At 34.9% G+C, this 21,190-nt stretch overlaps 1 protein-coding gene across 2 annotated transcripts in view; it reads right to left on the bottom strand.

The window, feature by feature from the left end:
* Positions 1 to 21,190, bottom strand: part of Hfm1 (helicase for meiosis 1) — a 117,790-nt gene that overhangs the window by 61,286 nt on the left and 35,314 nt on the right. For both annotated transcript variants that reach the window (XR_012448942.1, XM_074076498.1), the window contains exons 19-20: positions 13,136 to 13,183; positions 10,129 to 10,209 (exon numbers count right to left, since the gene is read on the bottom strand). Coding sequence is in view for 1 of the 2 variants with exons in the window: in XM_074076498.1 (XP_073932599.1) it covers positions 10,129 to 10,209; positions 13,136 to 13,183 (129 nt within the window). In the remaining variant the exon portion in view is untranslated. The remainder of the gene's footprint in view (positions 1 to 10,128; positions 10,210 to 13,135; positions 13,184 to 21,190) is intronic.

The raw sequence follows: 21,190 nt of genomic DNA, 5'->3' as shown, positions 1-21,190 counted from the left end.
AGCAGGCTGACAGCAGTGGGCAGGTGAGCCACAACCTCAAATAGACATTCACAAAGCTGTCTCCAGACTCTTTTTTAAAAATTTCTCTCTTCCTTCAGTGAGACAACAACTGAATTACACCTGCATGCTGAAACTGTATTGCATTTGAACTTGGGACACTATATGGTGTTTTGGGGGTTTTTTTGTTTTTTTTCCCCTTTGATAAGACAACACCAGAACTACTTCTGAGACACCATCTCTGAGATTGGAGGCTGAGGGACGAACACCAAAATTATTAAGACTGAAACTTTACTGCATTTAACTTGGAGATTTTTTTTTCAATCCTCTGTTTCTCTAATGCCTGTTAAGCTTACTGTTGATTAGTACACTATCTCTCCTTGTTTATATCTTTGAAACCTTTTGTTTGTTTTGGGTTTTTTTACTTGTTTATTTGTTTTTCCCTTTTTCTTTACCTTCTTTGCTTTTCCTCTCCTCTCACGCTTCCATTCTAAATATCACCATTGTTAATATTACAAGCTAGAAAATACTTACTTGCACACATACTTACATAACAATACAAAGGGCAATGATGGGAAGGCAGAAAAAACAGGGAAACCAGATACTCAGATCCAGACTCCAACAAAATGAAGATAAACTATGCCAAAGAACCCAATGAAGCCCACAAGAATAATCTAAAAGAAGAAATCCTATAGGTAATCAAGGAGAATTTTATGGAGATGATACTGGATATGGTCAACCAAAATGTACAGGAGACACTCAAGAAATTCCAAGACAACAAAAATAGAGAATTTGAGAAAGCACAAGAAAAAATAAAAGAAACCATAGAAGCACTGTATAAACGCCAAAGTGAAACAAAGAACATGATTAATAAAGAGATAAATGAACTCAGGACGAAAATAGACAACATTAAGGAGGAAGGGACTCAGGATATGGAAAACCTCAGAAAAAAAGAATGAAACAGAATGGCAAAACAAAATGGAAGGCCAATCCAGCAGAACAGAACAAACCGAAGACAGAATATCAAAACTCAAAGATGAAATGGTAATTAAAGGAAAAACCAAAGAACTATTAGTTAAACAACTCAAGACCTGTGAAAAGAAAATGCAAGAACTCACTGACTCCATCAAAAGACCAAACCTGAGAATCATGGGCTTTGAAGAAGGAGAAGAGGTGCAAGCAAAGGGAATGCATAATATATTCAACAAAATAATAACAGAAAATTTCCCAAATCTAGAGAAATCTATTCCCATACAGATGCAAGAGGCCTCCAGAACACCATACAAATCAGACCAAAATAGAACTACCCCATGGCATATTATCATTAAAACAACAAGTACAGAGACCCGAGAAAGAATATTGAAGGCTGTAAGAGAGAAAAAACAAATAACATACAAAGGTAAACTCATCAAAATCACAGAAGACTTCTCAACAGAAACATTAAAAGCAAGAAGAGCTTGGGGTGAGATCTTCCGGGCACTGATTGAAAATAATTTCAACCCCAGGATACTCTACCCAGCAAAACTATCATTCAAAATAGATGGAGCAATAAAAGTCTTCCATGATAAGCAGAAACTAAAACAATATGTGACCAAAAAGCCACCACAACAAAAGATTCTTCAAGGGATTCTGCACACAGAAAGTGAAACCCAGCATAACCATGAAAGGGCAGGCAGCACCAAACTATAGGAAAAGAAAAAGCAAGAAAGTAGAGAGTAACCTCTATCTAGGTACACACAATCAAACCTTCAAACAACTAAGACAACTAAATGACAGGAATCATCACATATCTTTCAGAACTAACACAATGTTAATGGACTTAATTCCCCCATCAAAAGGCACCATTTGACGAACTGTATTAAAAAGGAAGAGCCAACAATTTATTGCTTACAGGAGACCCATCTCACCCACAGAAATAAACATAGGCTTAGGATGAAAGGCTGGAAGAAGATTTACCAAGCCAATGGCCCCCCAAAACAGGCAGGAGTAGCAATACTTATCTCTGACAAAGTAGACTTCAAACCTACATTGATCAAATGAGATAACGAAGGACATTCCATACTAATAAAAGGGGAAATAGACCAAAAGGAAATAACAATTATCAACCTATATGTACCGAATGTCAATGCACCCAATTTCATCAAATATACCCTGAAGGACCTAAAAGCATATATTAACTCCAACACAGTGGTCGTGGGAGACTTTAACACCCCATTATCATCAATAGATATCCAAACAAAAAATCAATAAAGAAATCCTAGATCTAAAATATACCATAGATCAAATGGACCTACTTGATGTCTACAGAACATTTCATCCAACTTCTACACAATATACATTCTTCTCAGCAGCCCACAGAACCTTCTCCAAAATAGATCATATCCTGGGACACAAAGAAAGCCTCAGCAAATATAAGAAAATAGAAATTATACCATGCATTCTATCTGATTACATGCAATAAAACTAGAACTCAACAACAAAAATAAAGACAAAAAAACATGCAAGCGGCTGGAAACTGAATAACTCATTGCTTAATGAACAATGGATCATTGATGAAATAAAAAAGGAAATTAAAACGTTCCTGGAGGTCAATGAAAATGAAAACACAACCTACTGAGACCTATGGGACACAGCAAAGGCAGTCCTGAGGGGAAAGTTTATACCCATGAGTGCATATATTAAAAAGACTTGAAGATCCCAAATCAATGACCTAATGATACATCTCAAACTCCTAGAAAAACAAGAACAAACAAATCCCAAAACAAACAGAAGGAGAGAAATAATAAAAATAAGAGCTGAAATCAACAAAATAGAAACCAAGAAAACCATACAAAGAATTAATGAAACAAAAAGTTGGTTCTTTGAAACAATAAACAAGATCGATAGACCCCTGCCAAACCTGACTAAAATGAGGAGAGAAAAAACCCAAATTAGTAGAATCAGGAATGCAAAAGGGGAGATAACAATGAACACCATGGAAGTCCAGGAAATAATCAGAGACTACTTTGAGAACCTATATTCAAATAAATTCGAAAACTTTAAATAAATGGACAGATTTCTAGATACATATGATCATCCAAAACTGAACCAAGAGGATATTAATCACTGGAATAGATCTATAACACAAAATGAAATTGAAGCAGCATCAAGAGTCTCCCCAAAAAGAAAAGTCCAGGACCTGATGGATTCTCTGCTGAATTCTATCAGACCTTTAAAGAAAAACAGATACCAACACTCCTTAAACTGTTCCATGAAATAGAAAGGGAAGGAAAACTGCCAAACACTTTTTATGAAGCCAGTATTACACTTATCTGAAAACCAGGCAAAGACACCTCCAAAAGGAGAACTATAGGCCAATCTCCTTAATGAACATTGATGCAAAAATAATGGCAAACCGAATTCAACAATACATCAAAAAGATCATTCACCACGACCAAGTAGGCTTCATCCCAGGAATGCAGGGGTGCTTCAACATATGAAAATCAATAAACATAATAAACCACATTAACAGAAGCAAAGACAAAAACCACTTGATCATCTCAATAGATGCAGAAAAAGCCTTTGATAAGATCCAATATCATTTCATAATAAAAGCTCTAAGAAAACTAGGAATAGAAGGAAAGTACCTCAACACTATAAAAGCTATATATGACAAACCTACAGCCAACATTATACTTAACAGAGAAAAACTGAAACCATTCCCTCTAAAATCGGGAACCAGACAAGGATGCCCACTATCCCTACTCCTATCAACATAGTACTGGAATTCCTAGCCAGAGAAATTAGGCAAGAGGAAGGAATAAAAGGAATACAAATAGGTAAAGAAACTGTCAAAATATCTCTATTTGCAGATGACATGATCCTATACCTTAAAGATCCAAAACACTACTCAAAAGCTCCTAGACACCATCAATAGCTACAGCAAGGTAGCAGGATATAAAATCAACATAGAAAAATCATTAGCATTTCTATACACTAATAGTGAACAAACTGAGAAAGAATATATGAAAGCAATTCCATTTACAATAGCCTCAAAAAAAAATCAAATACCTAGGTGTAAACTTAACAAAGAATGTGAACAATCCCTACAAGGAAAACTATACACTTCTGAAGAAAGAGACTGAGAAAGACTATAGAAAGTGGAGAGATCTCCCATGCTCATGGATTGGTAGAATCAACATAGTAAAATTGTCTATACTCCCAAAAGTAATCTACAAGTTTAATGCAATTCCCATCAAAATTCCAATGACATTCATTAAAGACATTGAAAAATCTACTGTTAAATTTGTATGGAAACACAAGAGGCCACGAATAGCCAAGGCAATACTCAGTCAAAAGAACAATGCTGGAGGTATCATGATATCCGACTTCAAACTATATTACAAAGCAATAACAATAAAAACAGCATGGTACTGGCACAAAAACAGACAGGAAGACCAGTGGAACAGAATAGAGGACGCAGACATGAAGCCACACAACTATAACCAACTTGTCTTTGACAAAGGCGCTAAAAATATACAATGGAGAAAAGACAGCTTCTTCAACAAAAACTGCTGGGAAAACTGGTTAGCAGTCTGCAAAAAACTGAAACTAGATCCATGTATATCACCCCATACCAATATTAACTCAAAATGGATCAAGGATCTTAATATCAGACCCCAAACTCTAAAGTTGGTATAGGAAATAGGAAATACTCTGGAATTAATAGGTATAGGCAAGAACTTTCTCAACGAAACCCCAGCAGCACAGCAACTAAGAGATAGCATAGATAAATGGGACCTCATAAAACTAAAAAGCTTTTGCTCAACAAAAGAAATGGTCTCTAAACTAAAGAGAACACCCACAGAGTGAAAGAAAATATTTGCCAGCTGCACATCAGACAAAGGACTGATAACCAGAATATAAAGGGAACTTAAAAAACTAAATTATCCCAAAATTAACGAACCAGTAAAGAAATGGGCAAGTGAACTAAACAGAACTTTCTCAAAAGAAGAAATTCAAATGGCCAAAAAAACACATGAAAAAATGCTCACCATCTCTAGCAATAAAGGAAATGCAAATTAAAACCACACTAAGATTCCACCTCACCCTTGTTAGAATAGCCATCATTAGCAACGCCACTAACAACAGGTGTTGGCGAGGATGCAGGGGAAAAAGGAACCCTCTTACACTGCTGGTGGGAATGCAAACTAGTACAACCACTCTGGAAAAAAATTTGGAGGCTACTTAAAAAGCTAAACATTGATCTACCATTTGATCCAGCAATACCACTCTTGGGGATATACCCAAAAGACTGTGACACAGGTTACTCCAGAGGCACCTGCACACCCATGTTTATTGCGGCACTATTCACAATAGCCAAGTTATGGAAACAGCCAAGATGCCCCACCACTGACGAATGGATTAAGAAAATGTGGTATCTATACACAATGGAATTTTATGCAGCCACGAAGAAGAACGAAATGTTATATTTGCAGGTAAATGGATGGAATTGGAGAACATCATTCTCAGTGAGGTTAGCCTGGCCCAAAAGACCAAAACTCATATGTTCTCCCTCATATGTGGACATTAGATCAAGGGCAAACACAACAAGGGGCTTGGACTTTGATAACATGATAAAGCGAGAGCACACAAGGGAGATATGAGGATAGGTAAGACACCTAAAAAAACTAGATAGCATTTGTTGCCCTCAACGCAGAGAAACTAAAGCAGATACTTTAAAGTGACAGATGCTAATAGGAGAAGGGGACCAGGAAGTAGAGAAAAGGTTAGTTCAAGAAGAATTACCTTAGAAGGTAACACACATGCACAGGAAATCAATGCGAGTCAACTCCCTGTATAGCTATCCTTATGTCAACCAGTAAAAACCCTTGGTCCTTCCTATTATTGCTTATACTCTCTCTTCAACAAAATTAGAGATAAGGGCAAAATAGTTTCTGCCGGGTAGCGAGGGGTAAGGGGGTGTAAAGGAGGGAGTGGGGTGGGGTAAGGGAGGGGGCGGGGCGGGATAAGGGAGGGGGCGGGAAAGGGTAAGGGAGGGGGCGGGGTAAGGAGGGAGAAATGACCCAAACATTGTATGCACATACGAATAAAATAAAAATTAAAAAGAAAAAAAAAGAAATGTTATCCTAATATGTGATAAGGAATGCTTTCAGCTCTGAAGACTGGATTGTTGTTTTGGTATTTGATTACTGCCTAGATATAGAGTGACTGAGGAATGAAAGGGAAACCAAAGGTATCAAATATTTTATCTTATGCTTAGCAAAAATGCTAATGAAAACAATAGACAAGTTGCAAAAATATATATTTTTAACCTTGAGAAAAGTGGAGAAACAATTCATGTCACAGAAAAATATTTTAGCATTCATCATCTCCTATGATCATCACAAAAACCCAGTAGATCAACTGGACATGTAATACAGTCCTGTTTTTTCAGATAAACTAAGACTCAGTTATCATAATGTCAAAGCTAGCAAGTTGTAGAACTGGGACTGAAATCTAAGTATTTGGAAACCAAATTTCACATTCATTCAATTTCATAGTATAATAAATAGGACAAATGAACTCTTACATACTTCTAGGTATCAAGTTTCATGTCATATATGTAAGTGAAGATTTCTAAGAGAAAACTAAGGATCTACTTTTGGAGGACACGTGAGAGATGAAATCAAAATTACAATTTTGAAGTCATTTACATAATGGTTAGTTATAGCTGCAGCTATGAAGGCAAATTATGTTTTAAGAAAGGAATATAAGGCATGCATTTGACTGCTTGGTTAAGCTGCCTGCCCCAGTTCCCTTTGAGGGTGTACTTTTCCCTTCACACTTGCTTCTGCTTAAATAAATATTGCTCGGTTAAGGGGGAAAAAAGGGTAAAGGAACATAAGATACAAGGTCTGAAACCTTAAGAAGCCCATAATATGCAGAAAGTTCAACAAAGAGAAACTGATTTAAAAACACAAAAGAAGTGTTAAGAAGAGGAGTGTTAACAAGAGAAAATTAATCAGACAGTACTCACTGATAACTGAGAAAGAAGAAGAAAAGTTATGTAAATCATTTATTAGGGATGTTTAAAGACAGAAGAAATGGCATCAGTGGATTCAAGAAATACTACAGAGAAAAGTGGTAGTAGGAATAAGATTCTTCATAAGAGTGAAAATGTCTGCTACTGTTTCAAAATGATATATCCCCCGTAGGCTCATGTTTTGAATACTTGGTCCTCAATTGGAGGCAGTATTGTGAGAGATTCTGGAAAGTTTAGGAGGTAGAACTTAGCTGGAAGAAACAGATCACTGTGTACGGGTCCTTGGGAGTAATCTTTCCCCTGGCCCTTTTCTGACCCTTTCTCTGTCCCTTTGTGCCAGGAGATGAACAGCTCTCCTCCAAACCATGTTCCTACTACACCATGATATTCTACCCAAACACACTGGGCAAAGAGACCATGGCCTGAACCCCCTGAAACTATGAGCCAAAATAAATCTTTCCTCAAGTTATTCTCTTAGTGACACAGAAGTAATTAATACAATATCAAACATTAGATGAAGTAGTTACATTAGTAATTCTCATGGCTACTCTAGTGAGACACCCTAGAACATCCAAGAGTTAATTCTCAAAAACAAAATTAGGCTTATCAGAATAAGGACCAAAAAAGATGGGAATAGTGTTCTTTTAATGGAGGGCTAAGAGTCAGGGCAGTAAATTGTTTTAAAAACTTAACCTTATATTAAATACAAATAAATCATGACACAAAGTCACGTATTTCTCTAGTACACTTAACAAACATGTAAAAAAATGCATTAAAATGGAAGGTTACATAAAAAAAGTTAACATCCTCTGAACTTACAAAACATTTTTCTATACTTCTAACTTTTATATAACAAATTATCTTGCTTAAAATGATCAGTTGGAATGATAAAGCCAATACTTTCTTCCAAAATCTTCTAATCCTAAGTGCTAAAAACTATGAAACATTTTCCTCTTTATTTATGTTCTAAATAAAACGAGTGGAGGGGAGAAAGAAATGGCATGTTGGCATATTAAGTATTGAGAAAGAGCATGTGCAAAGACTTTCTAACCTTCCCACGAAGCAGGTCATAAAACTCTAATGTGAATGCCCTCCCTATATCTGGTGGAAAACAGCATCCTATTTTGGAAGACAAAAGATGCACAGAGGAATCTGAATGGACAGGCCTTGCTGTTTCCCCAGCTTATGTTCCCTTTGTTCTATTACTTCCCACATATTATCAAACTTGGCATAAAAACTCTCAGGTTTAACTCTGGAAGTAATAGGTATAGGCAAGGCTTCCTCAATACAACACTGGCAGCTCAGAAACTAAGAGAAATGATATGGACAAATGGGACTTCATAAAACTAAGAAGCTTCTGCACAACAAAACAAATAGTCTCTAAACTGAAGGGACTACCCACAGAGTAGGAGAAAATATTTGCCAGCTATACATCAGACAAGGACTGATAACCAGAATATAAAGGGAGCTCAAAAAACTAAACTCCTCCAAAATCAATGAACCAATAAAGAAATGGGCAACTGAACTAAACAGAACTTTCTCAAAAGAAGAAATTCAAATGCCAAAAAACACATGAAAAAATCTCACCATCTCTAGCCATAAAAGAAATTAAAACTAAACTAAGATTCCACCTCACCCCTGTTAGAAAAGCCATCATTAAAAACACCACTAACAACAAATGTTAAAGAGGATGTGGGGAAAAAGGAACCCTCATACCTCCATAGTGGGAATGCAAACTAGTGCAACCACTCTGGAAAAAAATTTGGATGCTTCTTAAAAATCTAAACATAGATCTGCCATATGATCCAGCAAACCCACTCCTGGGGATATACCCAAAGGAATTCAACACAGGTTACTCCAGAGGCACCTGCACACCCATGTTCATTGCAGCTCTATTCACAATAGCCAAGTTATGGAAACAGCCAAGATGCCCCACTACTGATGAATGGATTAAGAAAGTGTGGTATTCATACACAATGGAATTCTACTTAGTCATGAAGAAGAATGATACCTTATCATTCGCAAGTAAATGGATAGAACTGGAGAACATCATACTGAGTGAGGTTAGCCAGGCTCAGAAGACCAAAAATCGTATGTTCTCCCTCGTATGCGGACTTTAGATCTAGGGCAAATACAGTAATGTGGTTGGATTTGGGTCACATGACAAGGGGAGAGCACACACAGGAGGTATGGAGATAGGTAAGAAACCCAATAAACATGATAGTATTTGATGTCCTTGCTGCAGAGGAACTAGTACAGAAGCTTTAAAGTAACAGAGATCAATATGAGGAGGGGATCAGGAGCTAGAGAAAAGGTCAGTTAGAGATGAATCAACTTAGAATGTAACACATTTGTACATGGAAGCAATGTTAGGAATCTCTCTGTATAGCTATCCTTTATCTCAACTAGTAAAAATGCTTTGTCTCTCTTATTATTGTTTATACTCTCACTTCAACAAAATTAGAAATAAGGGCAGAACAGATTCTGCCTGAAAGTGAGGCGGGGTGGAGGGAGGGGGGGTGGAGGGAAAAATGACCCAAACAGTGTATGCACATATGAATAAATGAGAAAAAAAAAACTCTCAGGTTTAATCACTTCTTTGGGCCTTTATATACTTATAATGGACCCCATGTTATATAAAACATGTATTAAATACGTTTGCATGCTTTTCTCTTCTTAATCTGTCTTTTGTTTTGGGGCCCCAGTCAATAAACCTATGGTGGGTAGAATGAAAGGTTATTTTTCCTGCCCTAGAGGGCTCTAGTAACCATCCAAATAATCAATATTTGAAGTAAGAACAGGCAAAAAGATATTCATACTACTTAAAACACATCTAAAATAACCCAAATATTCAATCATTTCAAATCCTCTGTAGAAAGTCACCAGAATTAGTGAAGACAAATCCTGTGTCTGTCAAAAAGAAGTTTTATATTTTTCATAAGTAGGATTCATGTAACTTATTATGCCTTACAGCTAAGAATGATGATACTCTGTTGAGAATGAAGATCACAATTTAGTTTTATCATGATCTAAATTTTAGTAGAACAAATTTTTAATTTAGTCTTAAGCAAGCAATTGTTAAATTTACTAACAATCAGGAAAATTACCTGTTGGTTTGAAATTAACATCTTTATCCATCTTTATCAAGTCCAGGGATGATAAATCATTCAGATTCTTCAAACATAATTCTATTTAATTACAGAAAACACATATTAATTTTAGCAAAATAAGGAAGGCAAAACAATTTATTATTAAATATGGTAAAGTTATATTACGGTACGGTGTTACGTGTTATGGTTCTGGGAAGAACTGGAGTCACTAAAGCAGTAAGATGAAACTTTAAAAAGACAATATGCTAAAAGATTTTCTAATAGTAAAAGTAATATTTAATAAGTGATAAAATAACATTTACTACTTGGAGCATTTGAAATGATATACCTGAACTGAATTCTCAAAATAATACAATATGGTACACAAAAACATTATTTCCATATGCTGACCACTATTATAAGCTCTAGGTTCACAGGCTAGGAAACTAATTGTTAAGCTAAGAAATTTGTTCCATGTCTAAAGAACTACTGTGCTACCTGTTCTCCATTATGGCCATGATTCTCTCTTTCTTTTCTTTTTTCTTTAAACTTCTATCAAAGATATATACACACAAAATATAAAGAGTTTCAAAACTTTTAAAAACTTGTTCCAAAACACACCAGTTCCCCTCCTCCCTGTTTGCCACTTTATTGAGGCAAAGACTTAAATCTGTTTGAGATGATTTTAGTATTTAATTCCATTTCTCTGAACATCACCATTTCAACCTGGATGGAATGTCTGAATAGAAAGCAAAGCTAGTTTACATTCAGCAAATTACATGGATTAGTACCCTACTACTAATTGTAAGCTGGTAATTATAATTCTCACTCTACCCATGCTATAGTCCAGAACAACTAAAATAACTCAGAGCAGAGTAGCACAATAACAAAAACTCTTAGTTACTCACTATTAAGTCAGTTCATTACCCACTAATTATTCAATAAATCAAGAAAGAATGCTCACTATACTTTATGCTGACCACTATTCTAAGCTCTAGGTTCACAGCAGTAGGCCATACAAGGTTCCTCTTTCATAGAACTTACGTTTTACTGAAGAAGTAATCAATGCACAAATAAATGATAACATTTTCAATATTGGAAAACACTATGAAGAAAAGTAAAGCTGAGAAAGGATCTAGAGAATAATAGTTTTTAAATTTTATTTTATTCTTGAATTAGCATACATTGATAATTTGAGGGTATTTCATTATGATAATTCCATGCATGCATACAATACAATATACTTGGAACAAGTCCACCCACTCAATTATCTTCCCATTTCCCCCCTTTACAAATATTGTTTGGTGGGTTTCATTACGGTGTCTTCATATGTATACATTAACATACTTTGATCCTCTTTATCCTTCAGTATCCTTTCCTTCCTCCTTCCCTCTCTCACTAATCCTCCCCCAGACAGTCCCTTTTTTATATTATTTTAGATAGAGAATAATATTTAAAGATTTTCACTAAAGTTTTTATGTATTTCTGACATATGCTTCACAATTTCTGATATGAAATAAGGAACCAGCATATACTACACTAAGGTGTCTTCCTGACAGACTTAAGGCAAACCTAAGAAAAGATACCCTAAAGTACTTTGGACTGAGGGAGATTGAGAAGGCCTCAGAAGCAAGGTTATTCTGATTTTCCCTTCCTTTCTGTGTAAGCATGGCTACTGAGCATACTCTTAAACTGCCTGAAAGTAGGACAAAAGATCCTCATTCCAAAGGAGTCTTGCCCCATATCTGGGGGATGGAATGTTACACCAAGAAGCCAAGAAGAGTCTGAGCAAACCGCCCTTGCTGAATTCCTCCCATTTATTCCCATTAGGTCTCATCATGTTTCTCCAAAACTACAAACTTCTTCCACCAGACTCAGCATAAAATCATACAATTCTTCTCAGGCACTTGGGTTTCTATTTGTGAAACTTACATTAAATACATTTATTATGCTTTTCTCCTGTCAATCTATCTCATTTATAGGTCCATCAGCCACTAACCTTGCAATGGGTAAGGAAAAGATACTACTTTTCCTCTCCTAAATACCAGAACTTTATATTCAGTTATATAATAAACTTAGCTAGTCTTCTTCAAAAACAAAACTTATTTAACCATATAATAAATGAAGATAAGGAGAGCATGAACTTCAATTCTTCTAATTTAACAAAAGATAAAACATTAAAGTTATCAGAATATAGCAAGATATCCCTTGGGCTATCAGATTTATTGTGTGTATTTGATCATTATTATAAATATATATACTCTAATTTTTAAGGTTTAATTATAAAATTGGTTAATAATAGAAGAAAATGCAAGTATCTGACAAATTTTTATTTCAGCAGCAGCATTATCAACACAAATGATTGCTTGTCACCGTTTCAACAACATATTTATTCTTTAAGCAAGACAATTTACTACTTTATCCTTTATCTATGCATTTTATTTGCAATATGTGAAGACCCAAATAGAGAACAAATTAAAATTGACTAAATATTTTTAGCAGATCCAACATTATTTCTTCTATTAAAAGACAGTCTCAATACAATAAAGTGATACCAATGTCTACTTCTAATGCATGATAATATTTTTATATATTAAAAAAGACAAGTAATGAAATACTAAGCTATTAACTGAATAGTAATGCTAAAGTTTGATAGGAATATATCATTGGCACAGATTAGAGTAAGAAAATGTATACTCAATCTAGGCTTGTATTTTCAATGAAAATTAAAGTACCAAAGAATAATAGAGTGTGTGTCTACAGGCAACATTTTTAAAGACCAGGGTCACTTTAAAAATGAAAAACAAATAAGCCAAGTTAGCATATTATACAAAAGGACGTACTCTGATAAAATTGTAAAAACATGTGCCACACTTTGTGTGAAAAAAGAAATAATTCAAACAGTTTTTCCACAGGCAAGTTTGTTTTAAAAAATAATTTACAAAATATTATCCTTACTTCCACAGTAACTGATCTTTTTCAGCAAAATTTATAATATATATTTTTAGAAGGAAAGACATCTAACCTTGTAATTTTGCTTCAATTCCATCTTTGTTCAATCCAGATGTAAAACCTGTATACATCATGATAAATTATTTTTAAAAAGTGGGAATTTAATTCATCTTTATAGGTGCAGTTCATACCTCACTTGCAGAAGAATAATTAAATCTCATATAGGACAAAAATAACTTCATTGGTTCAAACAAGGCTTACCTATCTAAAGAACACAACTATTGTTTTGAAGTCTTTTAAATAGCAATTTGCTATCTTTTGCTTGTTTTGTTATTAAAAGTAGCCAGAAATACTAATTTTTAATAAGAACTGTGTAGAAAAAAATTCTAATGTTTTACACATAACTTTGCCAAGTGACTGTTTTCTAATGGACTTTCATTATAAAATGAATGTTCCTATGAAATGTTCCTATGAAAAAGTGGCAATAAAACCATTTTGTAAAACTGTGCTATTTAGTAAAGTTAAAACTGCACATACTTTGTAATTAATTTTGTTCCTAGGCAAATACCCACAGGTACATGCATATCAAAATTAAAGTAACAATATGTACTATGTAACATATTATGCTACAAAGTTAACAGCAATATTATTTAAAACTAAGGATTTCCTTTTAAGGGCTGGACACAGTGGCTCATGCCTATAATTCTAGCTACTCAGGAAGTGGAGTTTAGAGGATTGTGGTTTGAGGCCCCACCTCAACCAATAGCTGGGTGTGGCATATGTGCCTGTGACCCCAGCTATGCTGAAAGCATAAATAGGAGGATCCTGGGCCAGGCCAGCCCGGGCATAAAGTAAGACCCTATTTCACCAACAGTCAAAGCAAAAAGGGCTGGGGCATGGCTCAAGTGGTAGAGTGCCTGCCTAGCAAGCACAAAGTCCTGACGAGTTCAACCGTCAGTACAACCAAAAATAAGAATTTCCTTTTATCAAGATTCCTTAAGAAAGTGAAAAACCAAGCCACAGACTGAGAAAAGAGATTTGAGTGCATATATTTGACAAAAGACTCTTACCCATGGCAGGAGTGGGAAAGGAAAGGGTGACCCGGGTTGAATATGACAGAAGTATATCATATTCAGACAGTATAAAGAAGCCCACCAAAAACTGTTAAAAAGAAGGGGGACAGGAGTAGGGTAAATCGGATCACAGTCTATTATATGCATGTATGTAACTATCACAATAAAATCCCTTTGTACAATTAATTTATTCTAACAAATTTATTTTAAAAAAGAATAAACAGACCTATCAACCAAATGCAAAAAAACAGTAAAACTACAAATAATCTAATTTAAGTATAGTTAAAAGACTTGTATGGGCACTTCCAAAACAGGATGTCCAAATGGCCAATATGCATAGCAATCCTAGTGCTTGTACTCATTAGGGAAATACACAACTAAATCATAAAGAAACCACTATACACATACACACACACACACACACACACACACACACACACAACGGCTGAAAATTAAACCAATCATTCATAAAGATGTAAAAGCACTAGAAAGGTGAAAAAAGATTTACCAAACTAATGCCCCCCAAAAAAGTAGCTATGCTTTCATCAGATAAAGCAAGTCAGAAGAGACAAAGAAGGTCACTTTATACTAACAAAAGGAGCAATACATCAAGAGGAAATAACAGTTATTAACTTATATGCACCCAAGGTCAGTGCACTCAACTTCATTAAACATACACTACTGGATTTAAAAATACAGACCTCAATATAGTGTAGGGGGAAGCTTCAATACTCCTCTATTACCAATAGATAGTTCATTCAGACAAAAATCAACAAAGAAACTTTAGAATTGAATGACACCACAGATCAAATGGACCTGACAGACATCTACAAAGTATTCCATCCCACACAACAGTATAATATATATTCTTCTCAGGAGCCCATGGAACTTTCTCCGAAACAGATTATATTTTAGGTCACAAAGCAAGTCTTAACAAATATAAGAAATTGAAATAACCCCCTATGTACTGTTTGACCACAATGAAATAAAACTAAAACTCAACAACAAAAGAAATAGCAGAAAATACTCAAACATCTGGAGACTGAACAACATGTTGCTCTATGATCAGTAGGTTATTGAAGAAATAAGGAAAGAAATAAAAAAATTCCTGGAATTTAATGAAAATGAAAGCCCAACCTACCAGAACCTATGGGACAGGAAAGGAAATGCTAAGGGGGAAAGTTTATAGCCACAATGTGTATGTTAAAAACACAGATCTAAAAAAAGAAAATGACCTAATTCTGCATCTCAAACTCCTATAAAAACAAAAATAAGCTAAACTCAAAACTAGCAAGAAAGAAATAATAAAAATAAGGGCCAAAATCAATGAAATAGAGACCAAAAAAATGCAAACAATCAACAAAACAAAAAGTTGGTTCTTTAAATAAATGTGTGCCATTAGTTTATCAAGCACTGGGGAAAAACATTTTTGTGTCTGGAACTGAATTCCAGAAAACGACTAATTACTATAGCCAATTTTCAGTTTTTTAAAATTTTTATGCACAATTCAGGGTTGGTCTGCCTAATTTAAAACTTTTTAGACGTGTGTGTGCACACATGTATGTATGTATAGACATCTATAGGATGGTTCTTAAATTACTATTATAAAGCCAATAGATTAAAAACTGTTGTCACTTTAAAAATTGGCTATCATCTCTCAATCAGGTTTAGCTAGAGTGCAAACACTCAGGAATCGACTCTTAAGTATAGACTAAAGAAAAAATAGAGACTTTCAAAACTTGAACAGCAAAAGACCTTAACTTGTGTTATTCTGTAATAAATATATTTAGGGATTTAATTCTCTTTTATAATAAATAGATATATAAACAAATGTGCTGCCTGTGAATTGTTTTTGTACAGAGAAACACTTAAGATTTCTTTCTTTCTGTTTTTTCATAAAAATATAAGGCTACTAAGAGTACTTTATTAGAAAAACAATTTTATCTAAGTTTAAAAGTTTTATAAAAATTATTTTAAAATGCAAGTTAAAAAAAGTGAGAAAAAAAATCAACAAGTCAGAAGGACACATGAAGGTATAGAAAATCTATTTTTGGTGGAAAAAAAGGAAAATGCTTTTGGACAAGAAAGGATTTTGTAAAGTGGGTTTGTTCTCTAAAGGATTGTTCCAAAACAGAAAATAAGGATAAGGACAAGCCCTCAGAGTAAGTCTTAAAAAATATAATAGATGCAACTTATAAAAAGCTGGTGTGTGTAATTAAGTTGACTGTAATGTAATCTAAGACTTACCTAAAGGATTTCTGAAAGTCAAAATTTAATAAATTGTAAAGCTAGCACCCAAATCTCTGTCTTAAAAAAAATTCTGCTCTTAGTAATTGCTAAAAACTGGCTTATAAGAGAGGGTTTTATTTTATCAAGATAAGTAACTGCTTTTATTCTGCCAACTTTATCAGACTTTTGACTATTTAGAAAACTGGGTTATAAGTAAATTAATTTAAGTATCTTTCTCTTCAATGATTTTAATACATCTAACATACTACTAAAGAAATGAGGGCTATGTGGATTCACTGACACTGTTACCTTACCTAAAAAATCTAGGGTTTTGTTTTGTTAATGCTGTACATCTGTTATCTTACCTATCAAAAGATTTAAGGTGTTATTCCCTGGGTTAACAATTATGTTAATATATGTGTATGACATGTATAAAACTATGATACTAATGTTTGTATTTGTGTTCGCCAAGTAAGCCTTCTAACATACAATGTCTAAAAAATGCCATACCAAGCTGGTATCCTCCAAATTAAAACTGTTAATGATAGTAGACATTGACAGGTTTGTGCACAGGTACCCCAGTTGTAATATGGAGAGTTTAATGGTACTAGTATATTGCCATCAACTATAATTATTGTCCTAAAATGTTACATACAATAAAAATAACTAAACTGTCATCAATTACCAAAGATTTTAAAATTCTAACAATAGCTGTTCTAAGTGTTCATGTCACCTGTAGTTTGGATCCTTCTCTAAGGCTTTTATAATCAAACTCAAGGAAAACATCTCTAGCAAGTACTTACTTGCTCTAATTGGTTTTGTTCTATATTTTCCTTGTAAAACGTTTAACTTTTGTCTGTTGACGTTCTACAAAAGTACAACGTCTTTTTAACAAACTAAACTAAGGAACATTTTTTTAAGATGCCAGGACATAATCTGTAAGACAGAAAAATTTAAACTTAATGGACTTCAGGTAAGCTCAGTCTAAGGGGCCACTTATTTTAAACCTCTTTGATGCTTAAATTTGGACAAAAAGGATCTCAGAGGCACTACTAACTCCACCTGATCTGCCTCTCTCTCCCCTCCAACAGGGCACCAAATCAGATCAACCAGGACATCTTATGTGGCAACAAAAAAAATGTACTGGGACATAGTTTTCCCAGTGATAAGGAACCTTTAAAAAACAGTTTTAAAAAGACAAGAGGAGAAATAAAAACTGCCAGATTCCAAATGGAGTCAACTGTGTCCTGCCCATCCAAAAGTAATTAAAGCAGAGAGGTTAAAAAGAAGTGATTCATAGGTATGATGTCCATGCCTTCTTTCCAACGACTTCCAGGAAAAATCCAGATACTCCTTATTAAACTTTACATGAATGTTTTAACAAAGTTTATCTCCAGGCTATTAAACCATAAACGATTCAACTCAAGGTCTAAAAAATTCTGACCATTCTATCTTAAATAGACAACAGGTGGATATCACTTGCCATCTTTATAGCAGATATCAATCTACTATCCTGTTTCTATGGATGGCAGGTGTTTTCAGTATGTTAAATTTATATACTTTATACCCTTCCTTAATGTTTTTATGATTCTTCTTAAAGATCCTATGAGTTTTATCTACATATAAATAGCAATTGTTACCCTAGAGGATGGTTTTCACTAATTTTTCTTTTAACAAAAATAACTGGATGTCTCCTGTCTTGGTCCAGGCAACCTGCCAACTAAATTTCCCCTGTCACCTTTTAAATTTAAAATAAAAAATGAGAGCTTCAAATATAGACCTCCAATTACCAGAGACCCTTAGATAGGCCTCTTTAAAAGGCCCTGACTGCCATCCTCTACCTATGTCCTATCTTAGCAGGAAGTAGACAGAATTAGTCATTGTCCCTTTCCCTATAGGCAGTTAGAGTTCTTCTTTAGAGGGCAGAAAGAGCAAATACAAGAGGCAGTTAGCTAAAATTAGACAGTGTAGCAAGGACAGAAGGACCCCTGGAAACCTCCATTATGACCTCCCTGTGACTTTAAAGGGTTAAAAGAAGGAAAAGGAGGATGAACCAGAATGAGGACACTATGAGGATGAGGGCACAACCAATCAGAACATCAGAGGTGCAGCCAACCAGAATGCTGCTTTCTGCACCTAATTAGCATGGAGACTGAGCAACACTCTGGGGTAAATGGATAAAAACCCTAGAGCACATCACTTCTCTAGTAACCTTCTCCTAGGACCCTTCACTTCTCTGGGGCTCTACTCTTTGCTTTTTTTTTCTATTTCAATAAACTCTTCCACTTTGCTCACTCTCATTGTCCATGATTTTCATTCTTTGAACTTGTGAGACAAAGACCCCAGGCTCAGACAGAGCAAATCCACTAATAATATCATGTACTATGTTGTTTCTGTGGATGAGAGATGTTTTCAGTATGCTAAATCTATGAACTTTACATTTCTTTAATATTTTGATGAATTCTTCATTTTACTCACATATAGGAAACACTTTCCTTTAAAGGATGGTTTTCACTAATTTCTCTTTGACTTCTCTTTCAATAAAACAACTTGATGTTTTCTGATCCTGATTATACCAACTGAGTGTATCAACTGAATTTCCTGCCAAGTGAGTTTCCCTTGTCACTTCCTAAATAAGATACGGAAATGACTTTTTGGTTCTTTTTCTACAGAAAGCCAACAGTCCAATTTCATCTCTGGAGCAGCTACAGAAAACAGACAAATGACTCTGTACCCTTTTTAAGATTAAAAGGTGTCAAACTCATTTAGGGGGGAAATGAAGTTGGAATAGATAGATGGAAAGAGAGAGGAGCTAAAATTAATAAATGTTAAAAGGGTCAGACTCCCACATTAAAACCAAGAAGTAAAAACTGAAAAACCAAAGCAACTAGCTCCCCTCCCACCTTACCTACTTGTTAAATTACAAGAAGAGGAGGCATAAAGGGACTATCTGTATACACCTCCTCCTTTGAGATGTTAAAAATCGGTAAATCTTAAAGAGACAGAGAATTGGAAGGCATGAATGACAAAGAGAAGTCCTAAAATTACCTATTATCCTGTGTTTTGGGTAGTACTAGACAGCATCTCCACATTTTAGAATAATAAGCAGCACCCATCGTACCTACTCAAAAACCACTGTCTAAGGATTCACACAGCTCAGAAAGTATAAGGCCACAGCTGAGAACTGCCATGTTGAGTCTTTACTCCATTTCCTGCATGCAAAGCAAGAAATGTTCCTCCCTTCTTTTTTCTGATTTCTCCCTACTTTGTCATGTTATATTATACAAATCCTTGCTAAAAATTTGAAAAAGAAAAAGTGATTATGCTCACCTACTCAGGAGGCAGAGATCATGAAGATCATGGTTCAAGGACAGCTCGGGCAAACAAAGTTGGTGAAAATGCCATCTCAATCAATACTTATGCATGTTGGCATGTACCTATCATCCCTCCTATGGAGGAAGCACAAAAAGAGGATGGCAGCTGCAAGCCAGCCTGGGAAAAAATGCAAGACCCTATCCAAAAAATTATCTAAACAAAAAGAGCTGGGGATGTGGTTCAAGTGGTAAAGTGCCTGCCTAGCAAGTACAAGGCCCTGAGTTCAATCACCAGTACCACCAAAAAAAGTAGCTACAAAAAATAAAGTACCTATGAAAAGGAAAAAAATGCAAATTAAAACAGAACATTATTTACATATAACACTGATAAAAATGTGCAAGTATTTACCCTGATGGTAGGCTAAAGAATCAAAAACTACTGGTAGTTATATTAGCCACTAAGGTAGCAATTTAACAATAGTTACCAAATTTTTAAATGTGTATATCCTTTAACCCAGTAATTCCATTTCTAGGGTTATCATGCAAATGAATTAGCATATATGAAAAATGCAGGGTTACTTTTTTGAATTGTTTTTAATAGAAAACAATTTACAAAGCATAAACACTCATCAATTTGGATTGCTTAAATATACAATAGATAGGTAAAATGGAATATTATTTATCTATTTAAAAAAAAAGGGAAAAAAGGAAATAAAGTTTCAGAACAGTGGATCAGTGTGGTTAAAAATATATCCACAAAGACTTTTTTTTTTTTTGGCAGTATTTGGGTTTGAACTCAGGGCCTCATGCTTGATAGACACTTTACCACTTAAGCCATACCCCCAACTCTCTTTTGCTTTTAGTTATTTTTAAGGTAGGGTCTCGCTTTTTTGGGGGGGTGTCTGGGCTCTGCCTCAGACCAAGATCCTTCTACCTATGGTATCCTGCATAGCTGGAGGATCTCACTAGGTAGCTGAGATTACAGACATAAGCCACTATACTCATCCTTCCACAAAGACTTTGATACTCTTTCCTCTAAGAGGTGAGTTTAATTCCTCTCCTTCACCTGGCCAGGACTTAAGTGACTTGCTTCTAGGAAACAAAATAAAGCAGGAGTAATGATGTGTGACTTCACAGACAAGGTATAAAAAGGAAGGGCAGTTTCTGACTTAGTCACTCTCTGTCTTGGATTATTCATTCTGAGCGAAAAGAGCTGCCATGTCATGAGAAGTCTATGAGGTCAAATACTAAGGCCTCCAAACAAGAGCTCTGTGCATTAACCTTCTCAGATGTGAATCCTCAAGCCTCACTGTGGCCTTCAGATGACGGAAACCCTAAAAGACTCTGATCCAGAACTAGCTAGCTTAAATACTTCCAGATTCTTAACAATCATAAAATACTGGCTTATTGAAAGATGCTAGGTTTTAGGGAAATGTATTACAAAGAAATAGAAAACTAATACAGCATGCCATTATTTATGTTTCAAAAGTGGAAAAATGAAATTACACCTTA

Source organism: Castor canadensis, chromosome 6 (assembly GCF_047511655.1).
Source record: "Castor canadensis chromosome 6, mCasCan1.hap1v2, whole genome shotgun sequence".
Classification (NCBI taxonomy): Eukaryota; Metazoa; Chordata; class Mammalia; order Rodentia; family Castoridae; genus Castor; species Castor canadensis.
Note: the sequence above shows the minus strand (reverse complement) of the source record. Positions and strands in the feature narration are given on the sequence as shown.